At 36.9% G+C, this 17,586-nt stretch overlaps 1 protein-coding gene across 14 annotated transcripts in view; it reads left to right on the top strand.

The window, feature by feature from the left end:
* Positions 1-17,586, top strand: part of cadpsb (Ca2+-dependent activator protein for secretion b) — a 128,226-nt gene that overhangs the window by 21,730 nt on the left and 88,910 nt on the right. For all 14 annotated transcript variants that reach the window (XM_065279876.2, XM_065279875.2, XM_065279877.2 and 11 more), the window contains exons 2-3: positions 6,815-6,928; positions 17,153-17,485. In XM_065279876.2, coding sequence (XP_065135948.1) covers positions 6,815-6,928; positions 17,153-17,485 — 447 coding nt within the window. The remainder of the gene's footprint in view (positions 1-6,814; positions 6,929-17,152; positions 17,486-17,586) is intronic.

The following is a 17,586-nucleotide window of genomic DNA, read 5'->3' as shown; positions in this document are numbered from 1 at the left end:
TTGTGTTCACACTGACCCAAACGAACCGTACTCGGACCGACACGTCATTTTTATGCCGACCTAAACAGCGTATGTTTGAAAGCACCCTTAAAGATAGGGTAACAGATTTGATCCTGAAACATTTTTAGTTATGCTGGTTAAAAGTCTCCTCACATTCTGATAGCAATCACTGTGTTAAGTTGTTTAAATGTATTTGTAAAAATTTATGTCATCTGTGAAAGGCGTAGGACCAAAAAATGTTCAACAAATCATAGATTTCGGTCCGAACGGACGTTTCCTTTTATGTCCCTCATACGTAAGCGTAATTTGAATTCCCACCGCGCAGCGAGTCCACGCAGATACCATACGTCATCGGCGTGTTCACGTGCGCTCTGTCTGTAAACAGCGAGAACAGCAAACTTTTCTGCTGAATTGACAACCTACACAGGAGCAACAAAACTAAAGACATCTTTTATAACAACAACAGCAAAAACTGCCTGGATCAGCAAGAGCAAAAACCCAAATTAACATCGGTAACTTTACTGCTTTACCACGAGACGCAAACAGCTGCAGGAGGCAAAGAGTCTGAAAGGGTCGTTGCACTGTTTATTTTGGTAAGGTAGGTACGCGATATGTTTGTATTGAGATGGATTCAGATATTCTATTTTGATGAAACGTTGTGTTGCTTATGAAATTTGTGTTCGTTTTCCGGATTAGCATAACGATATAGTTACTTCGTCTACACAATCGAACGTGTGCTTAAACTAATTCTGATGTAAACCAGTTGTTTATGTTGGTTATTTTGGAAGTGTTATTCACTTTGTACTGCAAAATTTTCTCACTGGTGAATGAGACATGATACGTGACCGTCTGATCTGTGCGTGTTCATGTGTTTGGAAAGAGGCGTGACTTTGGATGGCGATTTGACTTGAGGGTGGGATCGGGATTTCATTGCTAGGCGGCTACCGTTAGCATTTTTTAAAATGTGTTACCCTACCTTTAAAGTATATATATAAATATATGGGAATTAGTCCCCGCCTCCACTTTTTCGTACACCTTGGACCATAGATATAAATCTAAATAGATGCTACATTTGGCAGTTTCAGACACATAACTGCTAAGTTCGGTTTTACACAATGCATACGTTTACAGCACTAATCTTTAAGTGTTGATGTTAAGAGGTTACAGCACTCACCCTGCATGTGTGAAAATACTCAGCGATGGTGTTGAATGATGTATTTGCACATGGCTTGTCATAACATATTATGTCTTAAAGCCATATAAACAACAATAAAAATTATTTTCCCCACAGTGGGACTTTAAGTAAAAAGCCCTGCATTAGTATTTCAGATGTCTCGTGTCTGAATAGCTGCTGTAAAAGACAATATACTGTAAGTCAACAATGTGTAAGCCTAGATGAACTTTTTTTTATTTATGTCTTGTCTTCTTAACGGATTCTATAGAAATGCATTCTTACAAAAAAATTCTCACTGCCATGATGCTCTTTATTCAATATAAGATTATAACAAAGAGATTGTCTCAAACATTTGACAGTAGACATATAATAGGCAATTTTAATGTTGTTTTTCCTATCATAACTGTAGGTTATAATAATACTATTCAACGCCTCAGATAGAAACACCTGTGTGTGCATTCTCCTGACGTATGGAGGGTTGAAATATGTGTTTGGCTGCTCTGGTGTGTGTACAAATGAATCAGGCTGTTACAGTGCAATCATGATAAGAGGAATCTGAAAGGAATCAATAGGATGGTTGGGGGTGGAAGTTCTTTTAAACGGCAGATGCATTGGTCAGGCCTGCATCTGGGTGCTTGACAGAGAGGAATAAAGGACTGCTTAAAACAGCCTAATAAAATTTGACGAAGAACAGCAGTGTTTTGCATTGTTAGCCCTTTTTAACACTAAAACATAAAGCCTTTATAAAATTTTGACCAAAAATATTGATGACTCATTTTGATGATTCATATTGCTGACCGATAAAATGTTATCCGGAAGTAAAGAAAGTGTGTTTCTTGATGTCAAGTTTTAAATGAGTGTAACATGTCGACACATTCAGTATCATGTAGCATGCACATACGTACAGTAAACTCTACTGTAAATGTACATACTTACCGTCATATGCTGTATGACTCACAGCTTTTTTACAAAAAAAGCTTTTATAAAAAAAATAGAAACTCTTTGGAATAGGATAAAAACATACTCTTAAATACTGAAGGCTACAAGATGTCCTTTTACACACGTATTGTCAAGTGTTCTGCATGTGTGTGTGTGCATGTGTGTGTGTGTGTATGAAGGAGAGGGGACAGTAGAAGAGAGCCGAACACACAGATGGTGCTGTGATGCCTCACGGGCACATGCTACTTTGTACTTTTCCACCTTCCTCCTACACAGTCACACACACTGTTTCTTTTAGATTTGGTCATACTGGTGCTTTCATCAGAAACACAACATCCTGTTACCCTTAATGATTTTTTGCATGCTTGGTAAACCACCATATGCATGACGAAGCAAATGTTTGAAATCGCAGAAAAAAATACGATAGAGTAACGTATAACATCTAGCGCTTTTCTCGAAAGAAATAATGCATGATCCCAAAATAAACCCTTACAGGCTGATTAGGAGTAGACCACAAGGGTTTATTTCACAATGACTGTCTGGTTGTACATTATCCCGATTATTACACTGCTACTTATTGAATGAATAAATAAATGGACATCAAATATTGATATGAGTTATAATTACATTATGCGGGTAGAAAGGCAGTGAAGCTAGCACAGTTATGAAAATCAATTGCTTGAGAGACAGTGATTATTTATACAGCGGTCATTATAAAAAATATTTATATGACCTTCTTATACCACGCTCTGCAATGCTTGATTCTGATTGGTCGTCAGTATTTTTTATTTTACTTTGCATAAAAGATGAATTAGTAACTGAGACTACATGAAATATACTGTAGGTTCACAATGAGGATCAACAATCAACATGGTTTGTGCAGGTGCATCATGCACCAATTTTTTTTTAAGGGGGCACAGTGTGCACAGTTCACAGAAATTTGTGCATACACAAACATCAAACGCAATATTATAGAGCTTTCAGTCTTTTAGATGGCACTTAGATTTCTAACAATCTGAACACCCCTGCTTTCATGCAAAAACCTACAAAATAAAAGTGTTGACTAATTTTCATATCAAATACTATTCAATCGGAATAATGACATATTGATATCATATTTACCGTAAAACTTCAAATAATAGCCCAGGCTTTTATTTTCCCAAACCTATCGTCACACCAGGCGTCTAAAAGAGACAGGCATCTATAAGAGACAGGCTTTTAATTTAATTGTTCCAGCATGACAGCATGAGGTTACCACATATTACGTTTTCTTTATAATTTAAATGTGTTTAACAAATTAGTTTGTGTAAGAATAACAGTCTTAAATTATTTGGCAACATAAATAAAGCAAACGAGGATATGCTTTTTTATTGGTTGTTGCGTGAAATCTTACCCGGATACAACAGTGCTATTTTCTGATTGGCTATTGTGTAGCCTCTTTCTTTTTTTTTTATTGGCTCGCTCGACTAGAACATAGAGAGAGCAGTGCGGCCAGATACATTTTTGGGAGCTGCAGCATATTAAATATGATAAATACAATGTGTGGCGGGAGTGCATGCATGACAAAAGACTGAAAGCCCGGCTATTATCAGCGTCCTCAAAACACTACCAGCCCACCGAGAAAAGTCCCGACTCTCCCGAGTCACTTCGCTACTGTCATCATCACTTCAATCCTGACGACAAACCTTGTTGTGTTGTCATAGTAATGAGTAACGGAACGACTGCGTCTGTCACGTGACATCTACCGGTAATCAAAACTTTAGCGTGTGCAATCTGCACCATATAACTGGCTTAAACAGACGATCAGACGCGTTTTAGAATATTAAATATAACCCGAAACAAAAAAACAGACCAGGCCTTAATTTGAGACAGGCGTTTATTTACCCAAACCTGTCATCACACCAGGCGTCTAAAAGAGACAGGCGTCTATTTGGGACTCGGCTATTATTTGAAGTTTTACGGTACATCTGAAACGGTTTTATTTATTTAAGTTTTAATAAATTACTATGTGATTAATGCATTTTGCACAACAACTGCATTATCCTATAAAATTTATGTAATTTTAAATCCATAAAGATATATAAACAACGAAAATTACATAAGCTATAGCCACATGATTGACTTAAATGTTCAATAATGATAAATTTTTTTTAGATAAAATTATTAGAAGAACGCATTATTGCTTCAAATTTTACCTTGTATGTAAGCATGTGTGATTCCACGCCCCCGTGAACTCTGGTGAACTTTGGCGTTGTACCAAGATGAATCTAGAAATCTACTAATATAACGTAGAGACTGTCACATTTTAAACCATACATTTTCTACATAGAGGAGGTTAACTGCACATTACCGTACTGGGGTTTGGAAATGTTGTGAGCGTTTCTTACACATTTTAATTCCTCAGATAGCAAAATGCAAAAGCAAACAGAAAATCTCTGAAAAGTGACAAGGATGCAGCACAGAATTGATAATATTGTGCATATTAAACAGATTAAAAGTCAAATAACAGATTTATGGACGCTTCTTTGATTTTGAGGTTGCATGCAAAATCCATTTGGCTCAAAAAAACCAAGGGGGCACGTGCCCCCTCAGTTTGAATAGGCATGACGCCTCTGGTTTGTGCCGAGCACAGTGTGTTTGTGTAGTGAATCAGAGGCTCTGATGTTAATTGGGCTGAAATCTCGTTCACGTGTTTACGTGTTTAATGGCTGTACGTTTCTCATATCCAGCAGCTTGATTTTATAATTGGCACATTGTTTGTTCTATTCAGCCTATGTTAATAATTTGGCATATTGCACATGAAGTTGCATGGTAAAAATATTTTGGTTTACTTCGGTATATGATTAACTATTTTGTTTCTGTGTTGGTACAATTTTTCACAGTGCCGTTAAACCTGGTGGTACTTTGTGTCTTGTGCTGTATGTGAGGAGGTGGAGGACACAGTTTGGCCTACTCATCTCTTTTCTCCTTCATAACACTCGCGTTCTGTTGCTCACTCGTTCGTCACTCTGTCATCCTGTGTCCTGATGACATTCAGAGATGGTGATGAATCACAGAAAGAGAGAGAGAGAGAGGGAGCGAGATAGAAGGCTGGTGGGAAATAATATGTACCTTAATATGCATAAAAAACATTTTTGAAAGCTATAGATTTATTTACACAGTTTGAGCAAGGGAGAGTTTAGATGAGAGAGAGAGAGAGAGAGAGAGAGAGAGAGAGAGAGAGAGAGAGAGAGAGAGAGAGAGAGAGAGAGAGAGAGAGAGAGAGAGAGAGAAAGAGAGAGGGGTTTGGCTGTAAGGATTGGAAGAACGGTGTTATGTGTTATTGAGTTAGAAGAAGGTGGGAGTTTTTTGGCATCAAGTAGTAAGTGTATTTAAAGTATAGACTTGAGAAGAGACTGTCTGTCTTTGTGTGTTTTGGGAAAACACAGACACATTAGTGTCCCTTGCTAAAATAAGAAACCCACTTTGCTTTGTCATTTGATTTAAGAAATCTCAAACCCTGTTGCTGTAACAGATCATACGTTTGCTTTAGGGCTCCACGGTATTGAAGGAAACTGCGATATCTTTAGATGATGTAGGGTATGCACTAATGCTTTAAGTTTTTAAAAATAAAATACATTAAATAACGTAAAATTATATGAAAACACACATTTCACACTCTTTTTGGGAAAATAAATCATATTTTTTTAGTCTCTCTGCCAATTGCATATTTTTGTCTTGTTTTCTGTAAAAAATATAATAAAAAATATATTTAATTAATATATGTGTTTTTAGACAAAAAATATAAACTTTAAGCAAATTAGTCCTTAAAACAAGCAAAAAAAAAAAAAAAAAAATCTGCCAATGGAATAAGAAAAATCTTATACACTTAACCATAAAAACACTTAATTCAAGAAAAATGTTCTTATTCAATTTTTACTGAAAAAAAAAGACAAAATTACTAATTAAGAAAGTCATTTTTCCAGTCTAAAACTCTCACTACACTGCAAAAAATTATTTTCATGAAAAAATGTTCTTAGTATTTTTATCTTGTTTTCAGTAAAAAATCACAAAAATCTTGATGAAATTCTTGATGAGCAAGGTGACCTAAGAAAATAAGTCTAGTTTTTAGACCAAAAATATCAAATTGCAGTGATTTTGTGCATAAAACAAGAAATCTGCAAATGGGGTAAGCAAAAAAAATCTTGAACATTTTTCTTAAACACTAAATTCAAGAAAAATTCAAGAAAAATTAGCTTACTTTATTGGCAGATTGTTTTATGCACAAAATCACTTAAATTTGATATTTTTGATCTAAAAACTAGACTTATTTTCTCGGGGCGTTTTGCTCATCAAGAAAAGCATCTTAATTTAAGAATTTTTAGATATTTTTACTGAAAACAAGACAAAAATACTAAGAATTATTTTTCTTGAAAATATTTTTTTTGCTGTGCACTTCCATAGTATTCTTTTATCCTACTATGGAAGTCAGTGGGGCCTCTGATCGTTTTGGTTACAGGTTTGTAACAACACGAGGGTGAGAAAATAAAAGAATTTAAATTTTTGCATGAACTATCTCTTTAAGGATTGAGACACAGCAAGCATTTGTAATGTTTGATAATCAATACAAAAAATAAACTATTTAAATGATTTCTTTCCTGTATACAGCTCATCTCAATTTATCTTAATTATGATGTTTTTTTAATTTCAATCTCTTTGTAGATCACCAAGCAGCAGTTGCAGACCACTAAGGACCGCTTTGAGTCTTTCCTCAAAGGAGACACACAGATTGTGGCGGATGAAGCCTTCATCAATGCAGTTCAGAGCTACTATGAGGTGAAGTATCATCATAACTGTAGAATAGATGGCTGAAATTGACTCTTGTCTGGCACAAGTAAACACTTAAACAATAATTGGTTACTTTTACACCCTCCTAAACTACGCTCTCCAAAGACATTTGAGCAAATTCAATTTTAGCCAGTCACCTGAACACTAAGGGGTGGTTTCCCGGACAGGGCACTAATTTTAGTCCCAGACAAAAAGCATGTTTGAGCTGCCTTAATTTAAAAACACCTGATACTGACATCTTAATGTATCTTAATGATATCTTAAAGGGAAACACCACTGTTTTTCAATATTTTACTATGTTCTTACCTTAAATTAGATGAATTTAAACATACCTTTCTTTTTTAATCTGTGCACTCAATCTTTGTACAGCGCGTCGTGAATGTGTTAGCATTTAGCCTAGCCCCATTCATTCCTTAGGATCCAAACAGAGATGAATTTAGTAGCCACCAAACACTTCCATGTTTTTCTTTTTTAAAGATTGTTACATGAGTATTTACTCGATTAAGTATGGTGGCACAAAATAAAATGTGTCGATGTTTTAAGCAGATGAAAAATGAGAACTGTCAGTATTCATGACAGGCTGTGCAAAGATGAAGAGCACGCATTGAAAAAAGATAGGTATGCATTAATTTGTCTAAGTTAAGGTAAGAACATAGGAAAATATTGAAAAACGTTGGTGTTTTCCTTTAACTCTTTCATCGCCAGCGTTTTTAAAAAAAAGTTGCCAGCCAGCGCCAGCGTTTTTCATGATTTTCACCAAAGTTTAATGCCTTCCAGAAAATTTTATTCTTTAAATATATAAACATACAATATACCAAATGAAAGAACAGACCCTCTGCTTTCAAACAAAAAAAAACGTTTCATCCTACCTTTAGTGGTTCTTTTGCAATCAGCTTTTGAATATGGGTAGGTTTTTGCAAAAACACCATATTTTGTAGCCTAGAAATCTAGACGCACCCTAGCGGCCGCAAAATATATTTGCTGCCAGGGTTTAGTCTAGGCACTCACAATACACTTAACAGCTCCAAAAACCAAAATTTGGTCAGGCCAATCACATCGTGTGTAGCGTCTGAGGGGCGGGCTTAACATGATGACGACAGAGCTGCAACGGTTCCTACTTGAAAACAAAGAATGACTGCTGCTGCTGGCGAACAGCTTTCTTTTGAAGCGGATTTGGCCGCAACTCTGGAGGAATTAGACTTATGTTTTTCTTTGAGAGAAGAGCAAATAACCCTACTGAAGTCCTTTTTAAGCAAGAAAGATGTGTTTGGAGTTTTGCCGACTGGTTACGGTAACTACGTCACCTTCTTCGTTGCTCTGATTGGTCATAGCGCTATCCTATTGCGTGCAGAGGCATTTTGAGGGACAACCTTATATCCCGCCCCTTGCATTGAGCCGTTTGTGTGAAGAGTTGCCAGACCTTACATCTTGATGTAGGTCTGGCTAACCAGGCTACATATTTTGAGCAAAAAGCAGAGATAATTCCATTTTTGTGAGGGACTTTTCATAGAGATCCCATTCAGTGCGATCTTTAAAACAGACACGGACATGCAGCAGCTTGCCATAGGGCAATACTTCCGGGTTTAAAAAGTTGCAGTATTGCGGAAAGACGGAAAATCTCGTCATTGGCGGGGAAGCGTTTTCTCTTAATTGACGAGATATCTCGTCAATGGCGGGAAAGAGTTAATATATATCTGTGCCATTGTTTTGTCTCAAGATGCACACCGTTTTTTTTTTTTTGTAAGGTTTGTTTGTAAAAACTACTTAAATGTCCTTATATAACTAAGGCCTAGTCCTGGATTAATCTAAATCCTGTTATATGTCAGGTATTAGGGAAATTTTATTCATGGTTTTACCAAAAGAACATACAGCATGTTTAAAGTAAAATCTGTATATATTGTATTGTATAAAGAATCATTAAGCTGAATAAACCAGTGTCAGTCAGTATTTCTCAACTTTCTCAATTCTAAGTTGAGGTTACTTCAAATTATTTAAGTTATTATTTCAGCTAAGCTCTTACATTTTTTATTAGGTAGAAATTGCGAATAGTGGGGGGCTTTAAAAATTATTGTAGACTATAGGGGAGCCTTGAAATCATAAAGGTTGGTGCCCACCGCTCTAAGTAGTATACAGTTGACTTCTTTTTTTTGTTCTTTCATTAAAATTTCCCAGAGAGAAGCGCCCACTGAATTCATTAAAATGAGTTAAATTTCTCTGCCCATGTGAGGTCACGGCACAATGTTAACCTCTCTTCTTCAGGCAATTAGCTCAGGCTAACGATTCCAGACAACGATATCACAAAGCAACCCTTTTGATTATTGTACTTTGTGTTTGAAATGTACCCAAATGTAGTTACCGCACTGCAGATTAGACAAAACATTTAGATGATGGCACGTATTTGTATAAGTGAATTACTGTAGAGTGCTTAAATAGCCTTTCGGGATGGCTCTCCTGAGCTAAAAACACATCCCATATTCAAGTGTTTACACATGTTCTGCGCATAGATTGCTATGCTAATGGATCAGAGTATTGGAAAGGTCACAACATCACTTCCTGTTGCTATGGTTTGGGATTCTGTGGATGCAAAGTAGTTCATTATGATTGTTAGAACACAAATCATAAAATGTAATTACTTTCATCCCATGTTTACTGTTTAATTGTCATTTGAGTAAATATTTATATGAGCCATTTAAGTGTTTACTGAATTAATGCCCCTATCGGCAGCAGACGGAGCCACAGAAAGTTTCACCTCAATGCAATGTGAGGTTTAATATGTATGGCAATTGGACATTCCTGTAGCAAAGATCATGGCATTGGTCCCAGGGAACAGACTGAATATAGTATACGTTTAATGCACTGCAGTCACTTCTGCCAATATAAAAGCATTTTTTGGCAATTAAATATTGGAAAAATAGTGGGTAAGGCATTGGTTCATAAACTTTTTCGGCATGCAGCCCCCCTGTGTACGGTGCTTGCCATCATGCCCTCCCCCCAAATAGGGATGGGTATCGTTAAGGTTTTAACGGTATTACTACTCTTACAGGTACTGCTTAACGGTCCGGTGCTTAAACGGTATTCTTATTGGTACTTTGGCCAATGTTAACATTTGATCACGAACATGATTAAGTTAATTATGTGTCTGCATTTCATTATTACAAATTAATTTCTGGATATCATTTCTAAATATTATACATATATTTATTAATGCACCAGCGTGAAAGCTGCAGAAAAAATACTCTAAATAGGATATTTAGGCTAAATAAATACATGCTGATTTTTCTTTATTTGGGATTTTAAAAAGAAGTAGAAAATATGTTGAATGCATAACGTTCAGCATTTCTCCCAAAAGAAATCAACAGAATTTCAACGTAAGGTAAGCAAACCAATTAGGGAGATTGTACATTTATTTTAAATGACGTGAACAATGTTGATTCAACATGATTTTAGCATACATGCCTGACGTTGATGCGGCAACCACCAGAGATGATGGTTGAATTTTGCAGGCTGCGACCTTCTAAGGACGTATTTTAAGACCGATTGCGTCACAGCAGCGCGACTTGAGGCTTTGACTTGTGTTAATATTATTCTGTTTATGTTGCGTATTTCTAAGGTTGATTAATTTTATATACTGTTGAATAGTTTAATCTACATCAACGTGTCATATTTTCTAAAATAAATGAATATTTTTCTGATTCCATATTTATTTAAATAAGTCAGAAACGTCTCCGCTGTGTCCTGCTGACAGGCGCGGTGGGCGCGTGCAACAGGTGACGCAAATTATAGGTCCTCCGAGGGTTAGACTGTCTCATTTCAGTTCTCTTCGCGGACTTCTGAGGCTGCCACCTTGAAAGACAGAGTGCTCCCCTTTTAAGGTTGTATGCTTAGAAGGTCGCAGCCCTTGAATTGGGACACAGCTTCTTTCTGCACGTAATACACTTTTGAAAGATGCTTTGACAGATTGCTTGTGTTTCCGCCCTTACATGCAAACATCTTGTTGCACTTACCTGTATGACAACGAGCGTTGTCTGCATCAACTCTAGTGAAGTATAACCACACTTTTGAATGTTTTGCTCTATCCGCCATCGTCACTCTTTGTATTAAGCGGTAGTTTTCGTGCTGTTATGCGTGCGCCGCGCTCGTTGTTGTGGTTGTGTTTGACAGACAGCCAGCCTCCGCGGCGCGCATGAGAGATCTCGCAGATCTCACAGACAAACGTCTTAATCGCAAATTAGAAATGTTTGGTGAGATAAAATGTGCACGAAAACATTATTAAGCAAGAATACATAGTACATTTATTTTTATTTTTTTCTCCAGGACCGAAAGCAGAACCGATAGCGTCAGATCTTACTGATACTACGGTCTTTCATAATTTAGCCCCGGGGCCAGTTTAATACCGGGTTTCGGTACCCATCCCTACCCCCAAAGAAAATTCATGACATAAAACTTCAAATTTTAATTAAACAAAACATTAAATGATACACTGTAGTGATGTTGGATAGTAGCCTTATTTTTTAAAGTTAAATTACACATAATTTATGATTATGTATTTTTTATGTATTATCTCACTAAACTAGGGCCCCCCTAGGAGAACCACTGGGGTAAGGGGCAGTGTAAAAAGTTTATAAATTACAATAACAAACGATGGTCAAATGTCATTTAATGACAACATGCAACAAGGACACCAGTCCCTTTCACATTTGTTTTTACTGGTAATTTACTGGTAAATTGCAGTAAACAGGTCATGTGTGAACAGAACCTTTGTGGTAAATCAGTGCTACCGGTAAGCGCAATGTGAAACAAAAAATATAGATTACCGGCATTTAGAACAGACGACGTCAGACTGCGCTGATGGCTTTGGGCCAATTTCAACGTTTTGATACAGATGACCCGTTAACCCCCGCATTGTTTACGGACGTTTCCACACACACAATGCTCAAAAGTTGATCACATCTGAAGTCAAAATTAACATTTATTCACCAAAGTGTGTTAAAAAAGATTACCATCGATTTGCCGAATTGCCGACGTCCTTAGCACGCCCTCTATGAAGCCTAAGGCTGGGTACACACCAAAAGATTTTTTACATCTTATAAAATTTTAAAAATGTGATAGACCACAAACATGAGGATAAAAAATCCTAGATTAAACTGTTTTGCTCCTATAGTGTGTGGTGTGCCATTATGTGTCAAAGACAGCACACCACACAAAAACAGATTTTTAACTAGAGTCTCGACTGTGAACACAGGAAATCCCACAAAATCTCGCGAGACTTCAGAATAAGCATGGCGGACGATATGCAGGAAGACATTTCAATGATAGTGCTTGTAATAATTTTTACAAGACACGTTGTATAAACATTCGTGCTGTTGCCACAAATCAACAAGCTGATCCTCCATCTCTGCTGTCCACATCAACTTCACTTTGGCTGTTTCTCAATCCAAAGGGTGTAGCCTGCAGAGGTCGCGTATGCAGGCTGCATACGTCATGAAACCTGGGTTATTCAAGTTAACTGAGCATTACATTTGCAAGTCATAAGTATATTACAACAATATACGATAAACTAGGAATAATTGTAAATTTTATAACTGTTAATATTCTGAAATAAGACAATCTTGTTGACGTATATGCAGCCTGGAAATGCGACCTACGGATTGAGAAGCGGCCTTTGTGCTGCGCAATGACTGCTTCCGTCTTCCCTCATCTCGCTTTCTGATTGGATATGGTTACGTTTCACATGATAATCTCAATAACGTCTCGCAGTTGTCCTCGGGATTCCCCACACACATCAGGATTTCTGATCGTAAATATTCAACATGTTGAATATTTACGATTGGCAATCGGCGCGGCTCAGACGTTCTTCCGAGCAGGTTTGGACACTCTTAACACATCTCACACGAAGGGACAATCTGATAAAATAATCTGTAGAACCATCGCGATACTCGGGACATAGCTAGGATTGTCGGAAGGGGGGAAATCGGCCCAAAATCAACCCGATTATCTTTTGGTGTGTACCCAGTCTAATGTGCAAACGGTACTGTTGTTTAAGACGCAGGTTCCGTTTGATGTCGCCTAATGCAATGTTGTTTGGTCACAAGCAACTTCGAGATCGCCAGCCTTTGCCACATATGTGAAAACAACAAAATACGGACCGTGGATATGACGTCATAACCTGCCATTGTTTACAAATACAACACTGAGCTCGCCACATGCCACAGGCAACTTCCGCTTTCTCTCCAAGATAACCAGTATTGTGATACTGATATGTGAATGATATCTTACTGGACACAACGTCACTGTGTGTGTGAACAGCACATTTTTGTATTTACTGGAAAATTAATTCTGGTAAATTCATGGTAATTTACCGAAATTACTGTGTGAAAGAGGCTACTGTCACAGCAGTGGGCACTTACAGGTAACCTTAAAACATAATTATATTGTACTGTAGGTTGTAAGCTGCTTGCACAAATGACCAACAGGATTGTTTTTAGATTAGTTAAATAAAATAAAATTTTATAATATATTTTACTGTCCTAACAGATTACGGTGTTAACAGTACACTTTTTTATTTATGAATCAGGTATTTTGTGAACTGCAATACTTCTAAATCTATTACACTCTCAGAACGAATGTGTTAAAAATAACACATTAGTGTTGATTCTGGGACAACACACTAAATGCATTGTCCCAGAATCCACCCCTCTCTGTGTTATTATTGAAACAACACATTTTGTGATACTTTTAACACAACTTGTGTTTTATTTTAACACAAGATCAACGCAAAATTTCAAATAATGTGTTAAAAGCTTAACGCACAAAGATGTGCAAAAAATTAACACATCCTTTCTAAGAGTGTAGACTGAATATAAAAGGCTAATTCATATCTCAATTTGTACGTTTTCAGGCCAACTTCTAACATAGTTCTAACATTAAACGTAAAACTAAAGCCGCTTCAAGGCCTGTTTGCAGAACAGTTAATTTCCAAATCAGTTTTTCATAGCAGGCCATAGGCCGAAAGGCCCAGAGCAAATTGCCACCTGGATTCGAACCAGATAGCAATTTAGGGCTCTATTTGTCTTCCTGAACTGAGAAGGAAAGACAGGCTTTTAAAAGACACAAAGAAAAGCAGCTGCCAACTTCCAATTGTTGAAAACAGGATAAATCACATTTTACTTGCACATCTATAAAACTACTCTAGATCTGAAATGGTGCAAGTGGGGCCAGAGAGGTGGCAGTTGGATCACAGTCAAATGTTTTGCTGTATAAAGAATAAAATCACAAATGTTTTTCTGATTTGAATTAGAAGGATATTCTGAATAAAGGGGCGGTCACACTACACTTTTCGTCCTATTAACTTCTATTCATATGCATGCGAATCCGAAAAAAGCAAGCTTAGGCAAAGATATTTCGTTGGGTACCAAAGTTTAATTCTGGTAAACTCTTAACCTGTGAATTTGTATCATGTGGAGAAATATGACCAGTAGAAAGCTGGCACGTCATGGTGTGACTTTCTCTCTATAGAAAAGCAAAGTTGGACAAAGCCAAAGAGCTAATATTGATGAAGCACTCATAACATCTGAAAAAACTCACTGCAAAAAATGACTTTTTTCATATTTTTGTCTTGTTTTCAGTTGAATTATCAAAAAATTCAAAATAAGTGTAGTTTTTAGATAAAAAAAAAAATATACAATTTAAAGGAGACATATCATGCTAAATCCACTTTCTTGGCTCTTAAATGCATTTTGTTGTATATTTGTAGTGTTTATAAGTACATAAAAGTTGAAATTAGTCTCTTCAGGTGCTTTGTTGATATCTTTATATTCTGTTTTGGTCATATTTTCCAACCGGTTCTGATTTTTCTATTATCTATCACGTTTTTTGAACAATTACGTCACAGTATTTGCAGCGGAACTGCTAAATAAGGACATCGACTTCCAGCCCAACACTACGAGCAATCCGCCATTTTATATTTCTCGCTGCGATATTGTAGTCCAAGCTCAAGGATGCAGAAGTTACGAGAGCGTAAGAAATGTACTCACATCTGTGGGTAAAGTCATTTTTGTGTGCCCGAGGCACTTTAAGGATAACTACTTCACCAATCTCCGCCGGTATAAAGAAGGATTTGCCGATAGACTTCGTCTGATTGAGGGGTCAATTACTTCTTTCTTTGGAGACGACGAGCAGAGCACTTCAGTAAGCAGTTTATAACTTAAAGTAAAAAAGTAAAGTACACGGTGGTCATGGTTTAGCAGTGCTGTTTCTCACTCCGAAGGCTGCAGCCTGCGGAGATCGCTTTTGGGCATCAAGCCTGGTTTAAGTTAACTGAGCATCACATTTGCAAGTCATGAGCATATTACAACAACTTACGATTAACTAAGAATAATAGTAAACTTTATAATTGTTAATATTCTGAAATAAGACCGTCTTGATGACGTATGCACCCTAGAAATGCGACCTCCGGAGGCTGCAGCCTCACACCATTGCGATACCTCCATATGAAGACGTTGTTCTGCAGGTTCGTCGTCTTCATTTTCCTCTCAGTCCGTTTCCGACTCTGGCGCGAACATATAAGGCTGGATGGACAAGTCTTCCGTTGTTGACATTTTGTGAATAACGAGTAAATAAAAAGTTTCTGTGCAGCTAGATAATCGTATCTCTGCTATAAAACTACAAAAATGGCCGAACGGGGTGGAGTTTAACCGAGTGTCACCTCTGCAACCTGGAGAGGGGGCAGGGTATGACGTGCATTTAAAAAGACAGTACCAAAACGAGTTGCTCTCAGATGCACATCAGAAAAGGGGTAGAAAGGGGGCCTGTGGGGCTATAATAATGAGGAATTCAAACCCAAGCATTGCAGTTTCGCTTTACATAGACCACAAATAGATGATTTATATGTAAAAAGGACAGATTTAAAAGCATGATATGTCTGCTTTAATGTTTCCTGAATTTAGTCTTAAAGAAAAAGTAAACTTATTTCAATAATTTTTTTCTCATCACATTGGCAGATATTTTTGCTTGTTTTAAGCACACATTCACTTAAATTTTATATTTTTTTTGTCTAAAAACTAGACTTATTTTCTTCATATTGCTCATCCAGAAAAAGAATCTAAATGTAAGATATTTCTACTAAAAACAAGACAAAAATTCTAAGTACGAAAGTCTTTTTTTTTCAGTGTTTACCCACTCCAAAAAAAAATTTCAAGAACATTTTTATTTAGTTTTGTCTTGTTTTCAGTAAAAATATCTAAAAAATCTTAAATTAAGATGCTTTTTCTTGATGGGGAGAACGACCCAAGAAAATAAGTCTAGTTTTAAGACAAAAAATATTACATTTAAGTGAATTTGTGGATTAAACAAGCAAAAAAAATCTGCCAATGGGGTAAGCAAAAAATCTTGAACTTTTTCTTAAACACTTAATTCAAGAAAAATTCAAGAAACATTTGCTTACCCCATTGGTAGATTTTTTTCCTTTTTTATCCACATTCACTTAAATTTTATAGATTTTGTCTGAAAACTAGATTTATTTTCTTCATATTGCTCATCAAGAAAAAACATCTTTATTTAAGAATTTTTTTATATTTGTACTGAAAACAAGACAAAAATACTAAGTAAGAAAGTCATTTTTTGCAGTGTGTCGTAATAATTACATTATCGCACATTTAATAAACAAGACCTCTGTGATTTTTTTTTTTTTAGAGGCCATAGTGTTATGCTATTTTATTGTCATTAGTGACATACTGTAAAATGGTCACCACAAAAGCGTCTGCTAAATGACTAAATGAAATGTCTTAAAATAACAATAAGATTAATTATCGCAATTATTTCTGGGGGAAATAATCGACTTATCAAAAGTAGCTATCGTGACAGGCCTACTGAATAATTCAGGGAGAGAAAAAAGCCGTAGGATCACAACGTTTCTGTTCACACCGATCCCATAATTTAAAACCGGAGCAATTTTACAGTTTCCATTGCCATCCGTAACTTTAATGCCGGTGGTTATATTACAGCAGTATATCACTGTAGATGATGTTGTATCTATCACTGCATAGAATATTAAAGCAAGGCACCGAGGCATTATTTCCTCCAGCAGATTGGAGTGATTGAAAACAGGATAAAAAATGTTTTGAAGTCACGTAAGCGTAACGTTTTGAAGGTCAGAACTGTTTTTCTGCTTTTATCACCAGCGTGCCATTAATTACATATCCATATTACCCACAGGTTTTTCTAAAGAGCGACCGCGTGGCTAAAATGGTCCAAACAGGAGGTTTGTCCGCTCTGGACTGCCGCGAAGTGTTCAAGCGCCACATCGAGAAACGTGTCCGGAGCCTGCCGGAAATCGACGGTCTGAGCAAGGAGACGGTTCTGAGCTCCTGGATGGCTAAGTTCGACACCATCTACCGCGGGGATGAGGATCCACGCAAGGCGCAGCAGCGCATGACGGCCAGTGCCGCGTCCGAGCTCATCCTGAGCAAAGACCAGCTCTACGAAATGTTCCAGCAGATCCTTGGGATCAAGAAGTTTGAGCACCAGCTTCTGTACCAGGCCTGTCAGGTACGTGGAAAAAACTGTAATCATAGGAAAGGGATCTAAGACTAGATTTTAGTTATGCACATGAATTTATAACAGCAGGTGTTAAAGGTGTGAACATACCA

This window comes from Paramisgurnus dabryanus, chromosome 7 (assembly GCF_030506205.2).
Source record: "Paramisgurnus dabryanus chromosome 7, PD_genome_1.1, whole genome shotgun sequence".
In the NCBI taxonomy this organism is placed as follows: Eukaryota; Metazoa; Chordata; class Actinopteri; order Cypriniformes; family Cobitidae; genus Paramisgurnus; species Paramisgurnus dabryanus.
Note: the sequence above shows the minus strand (reverse complement) of the source record. Positions and strands in the feature narration are given on the sequence as shown.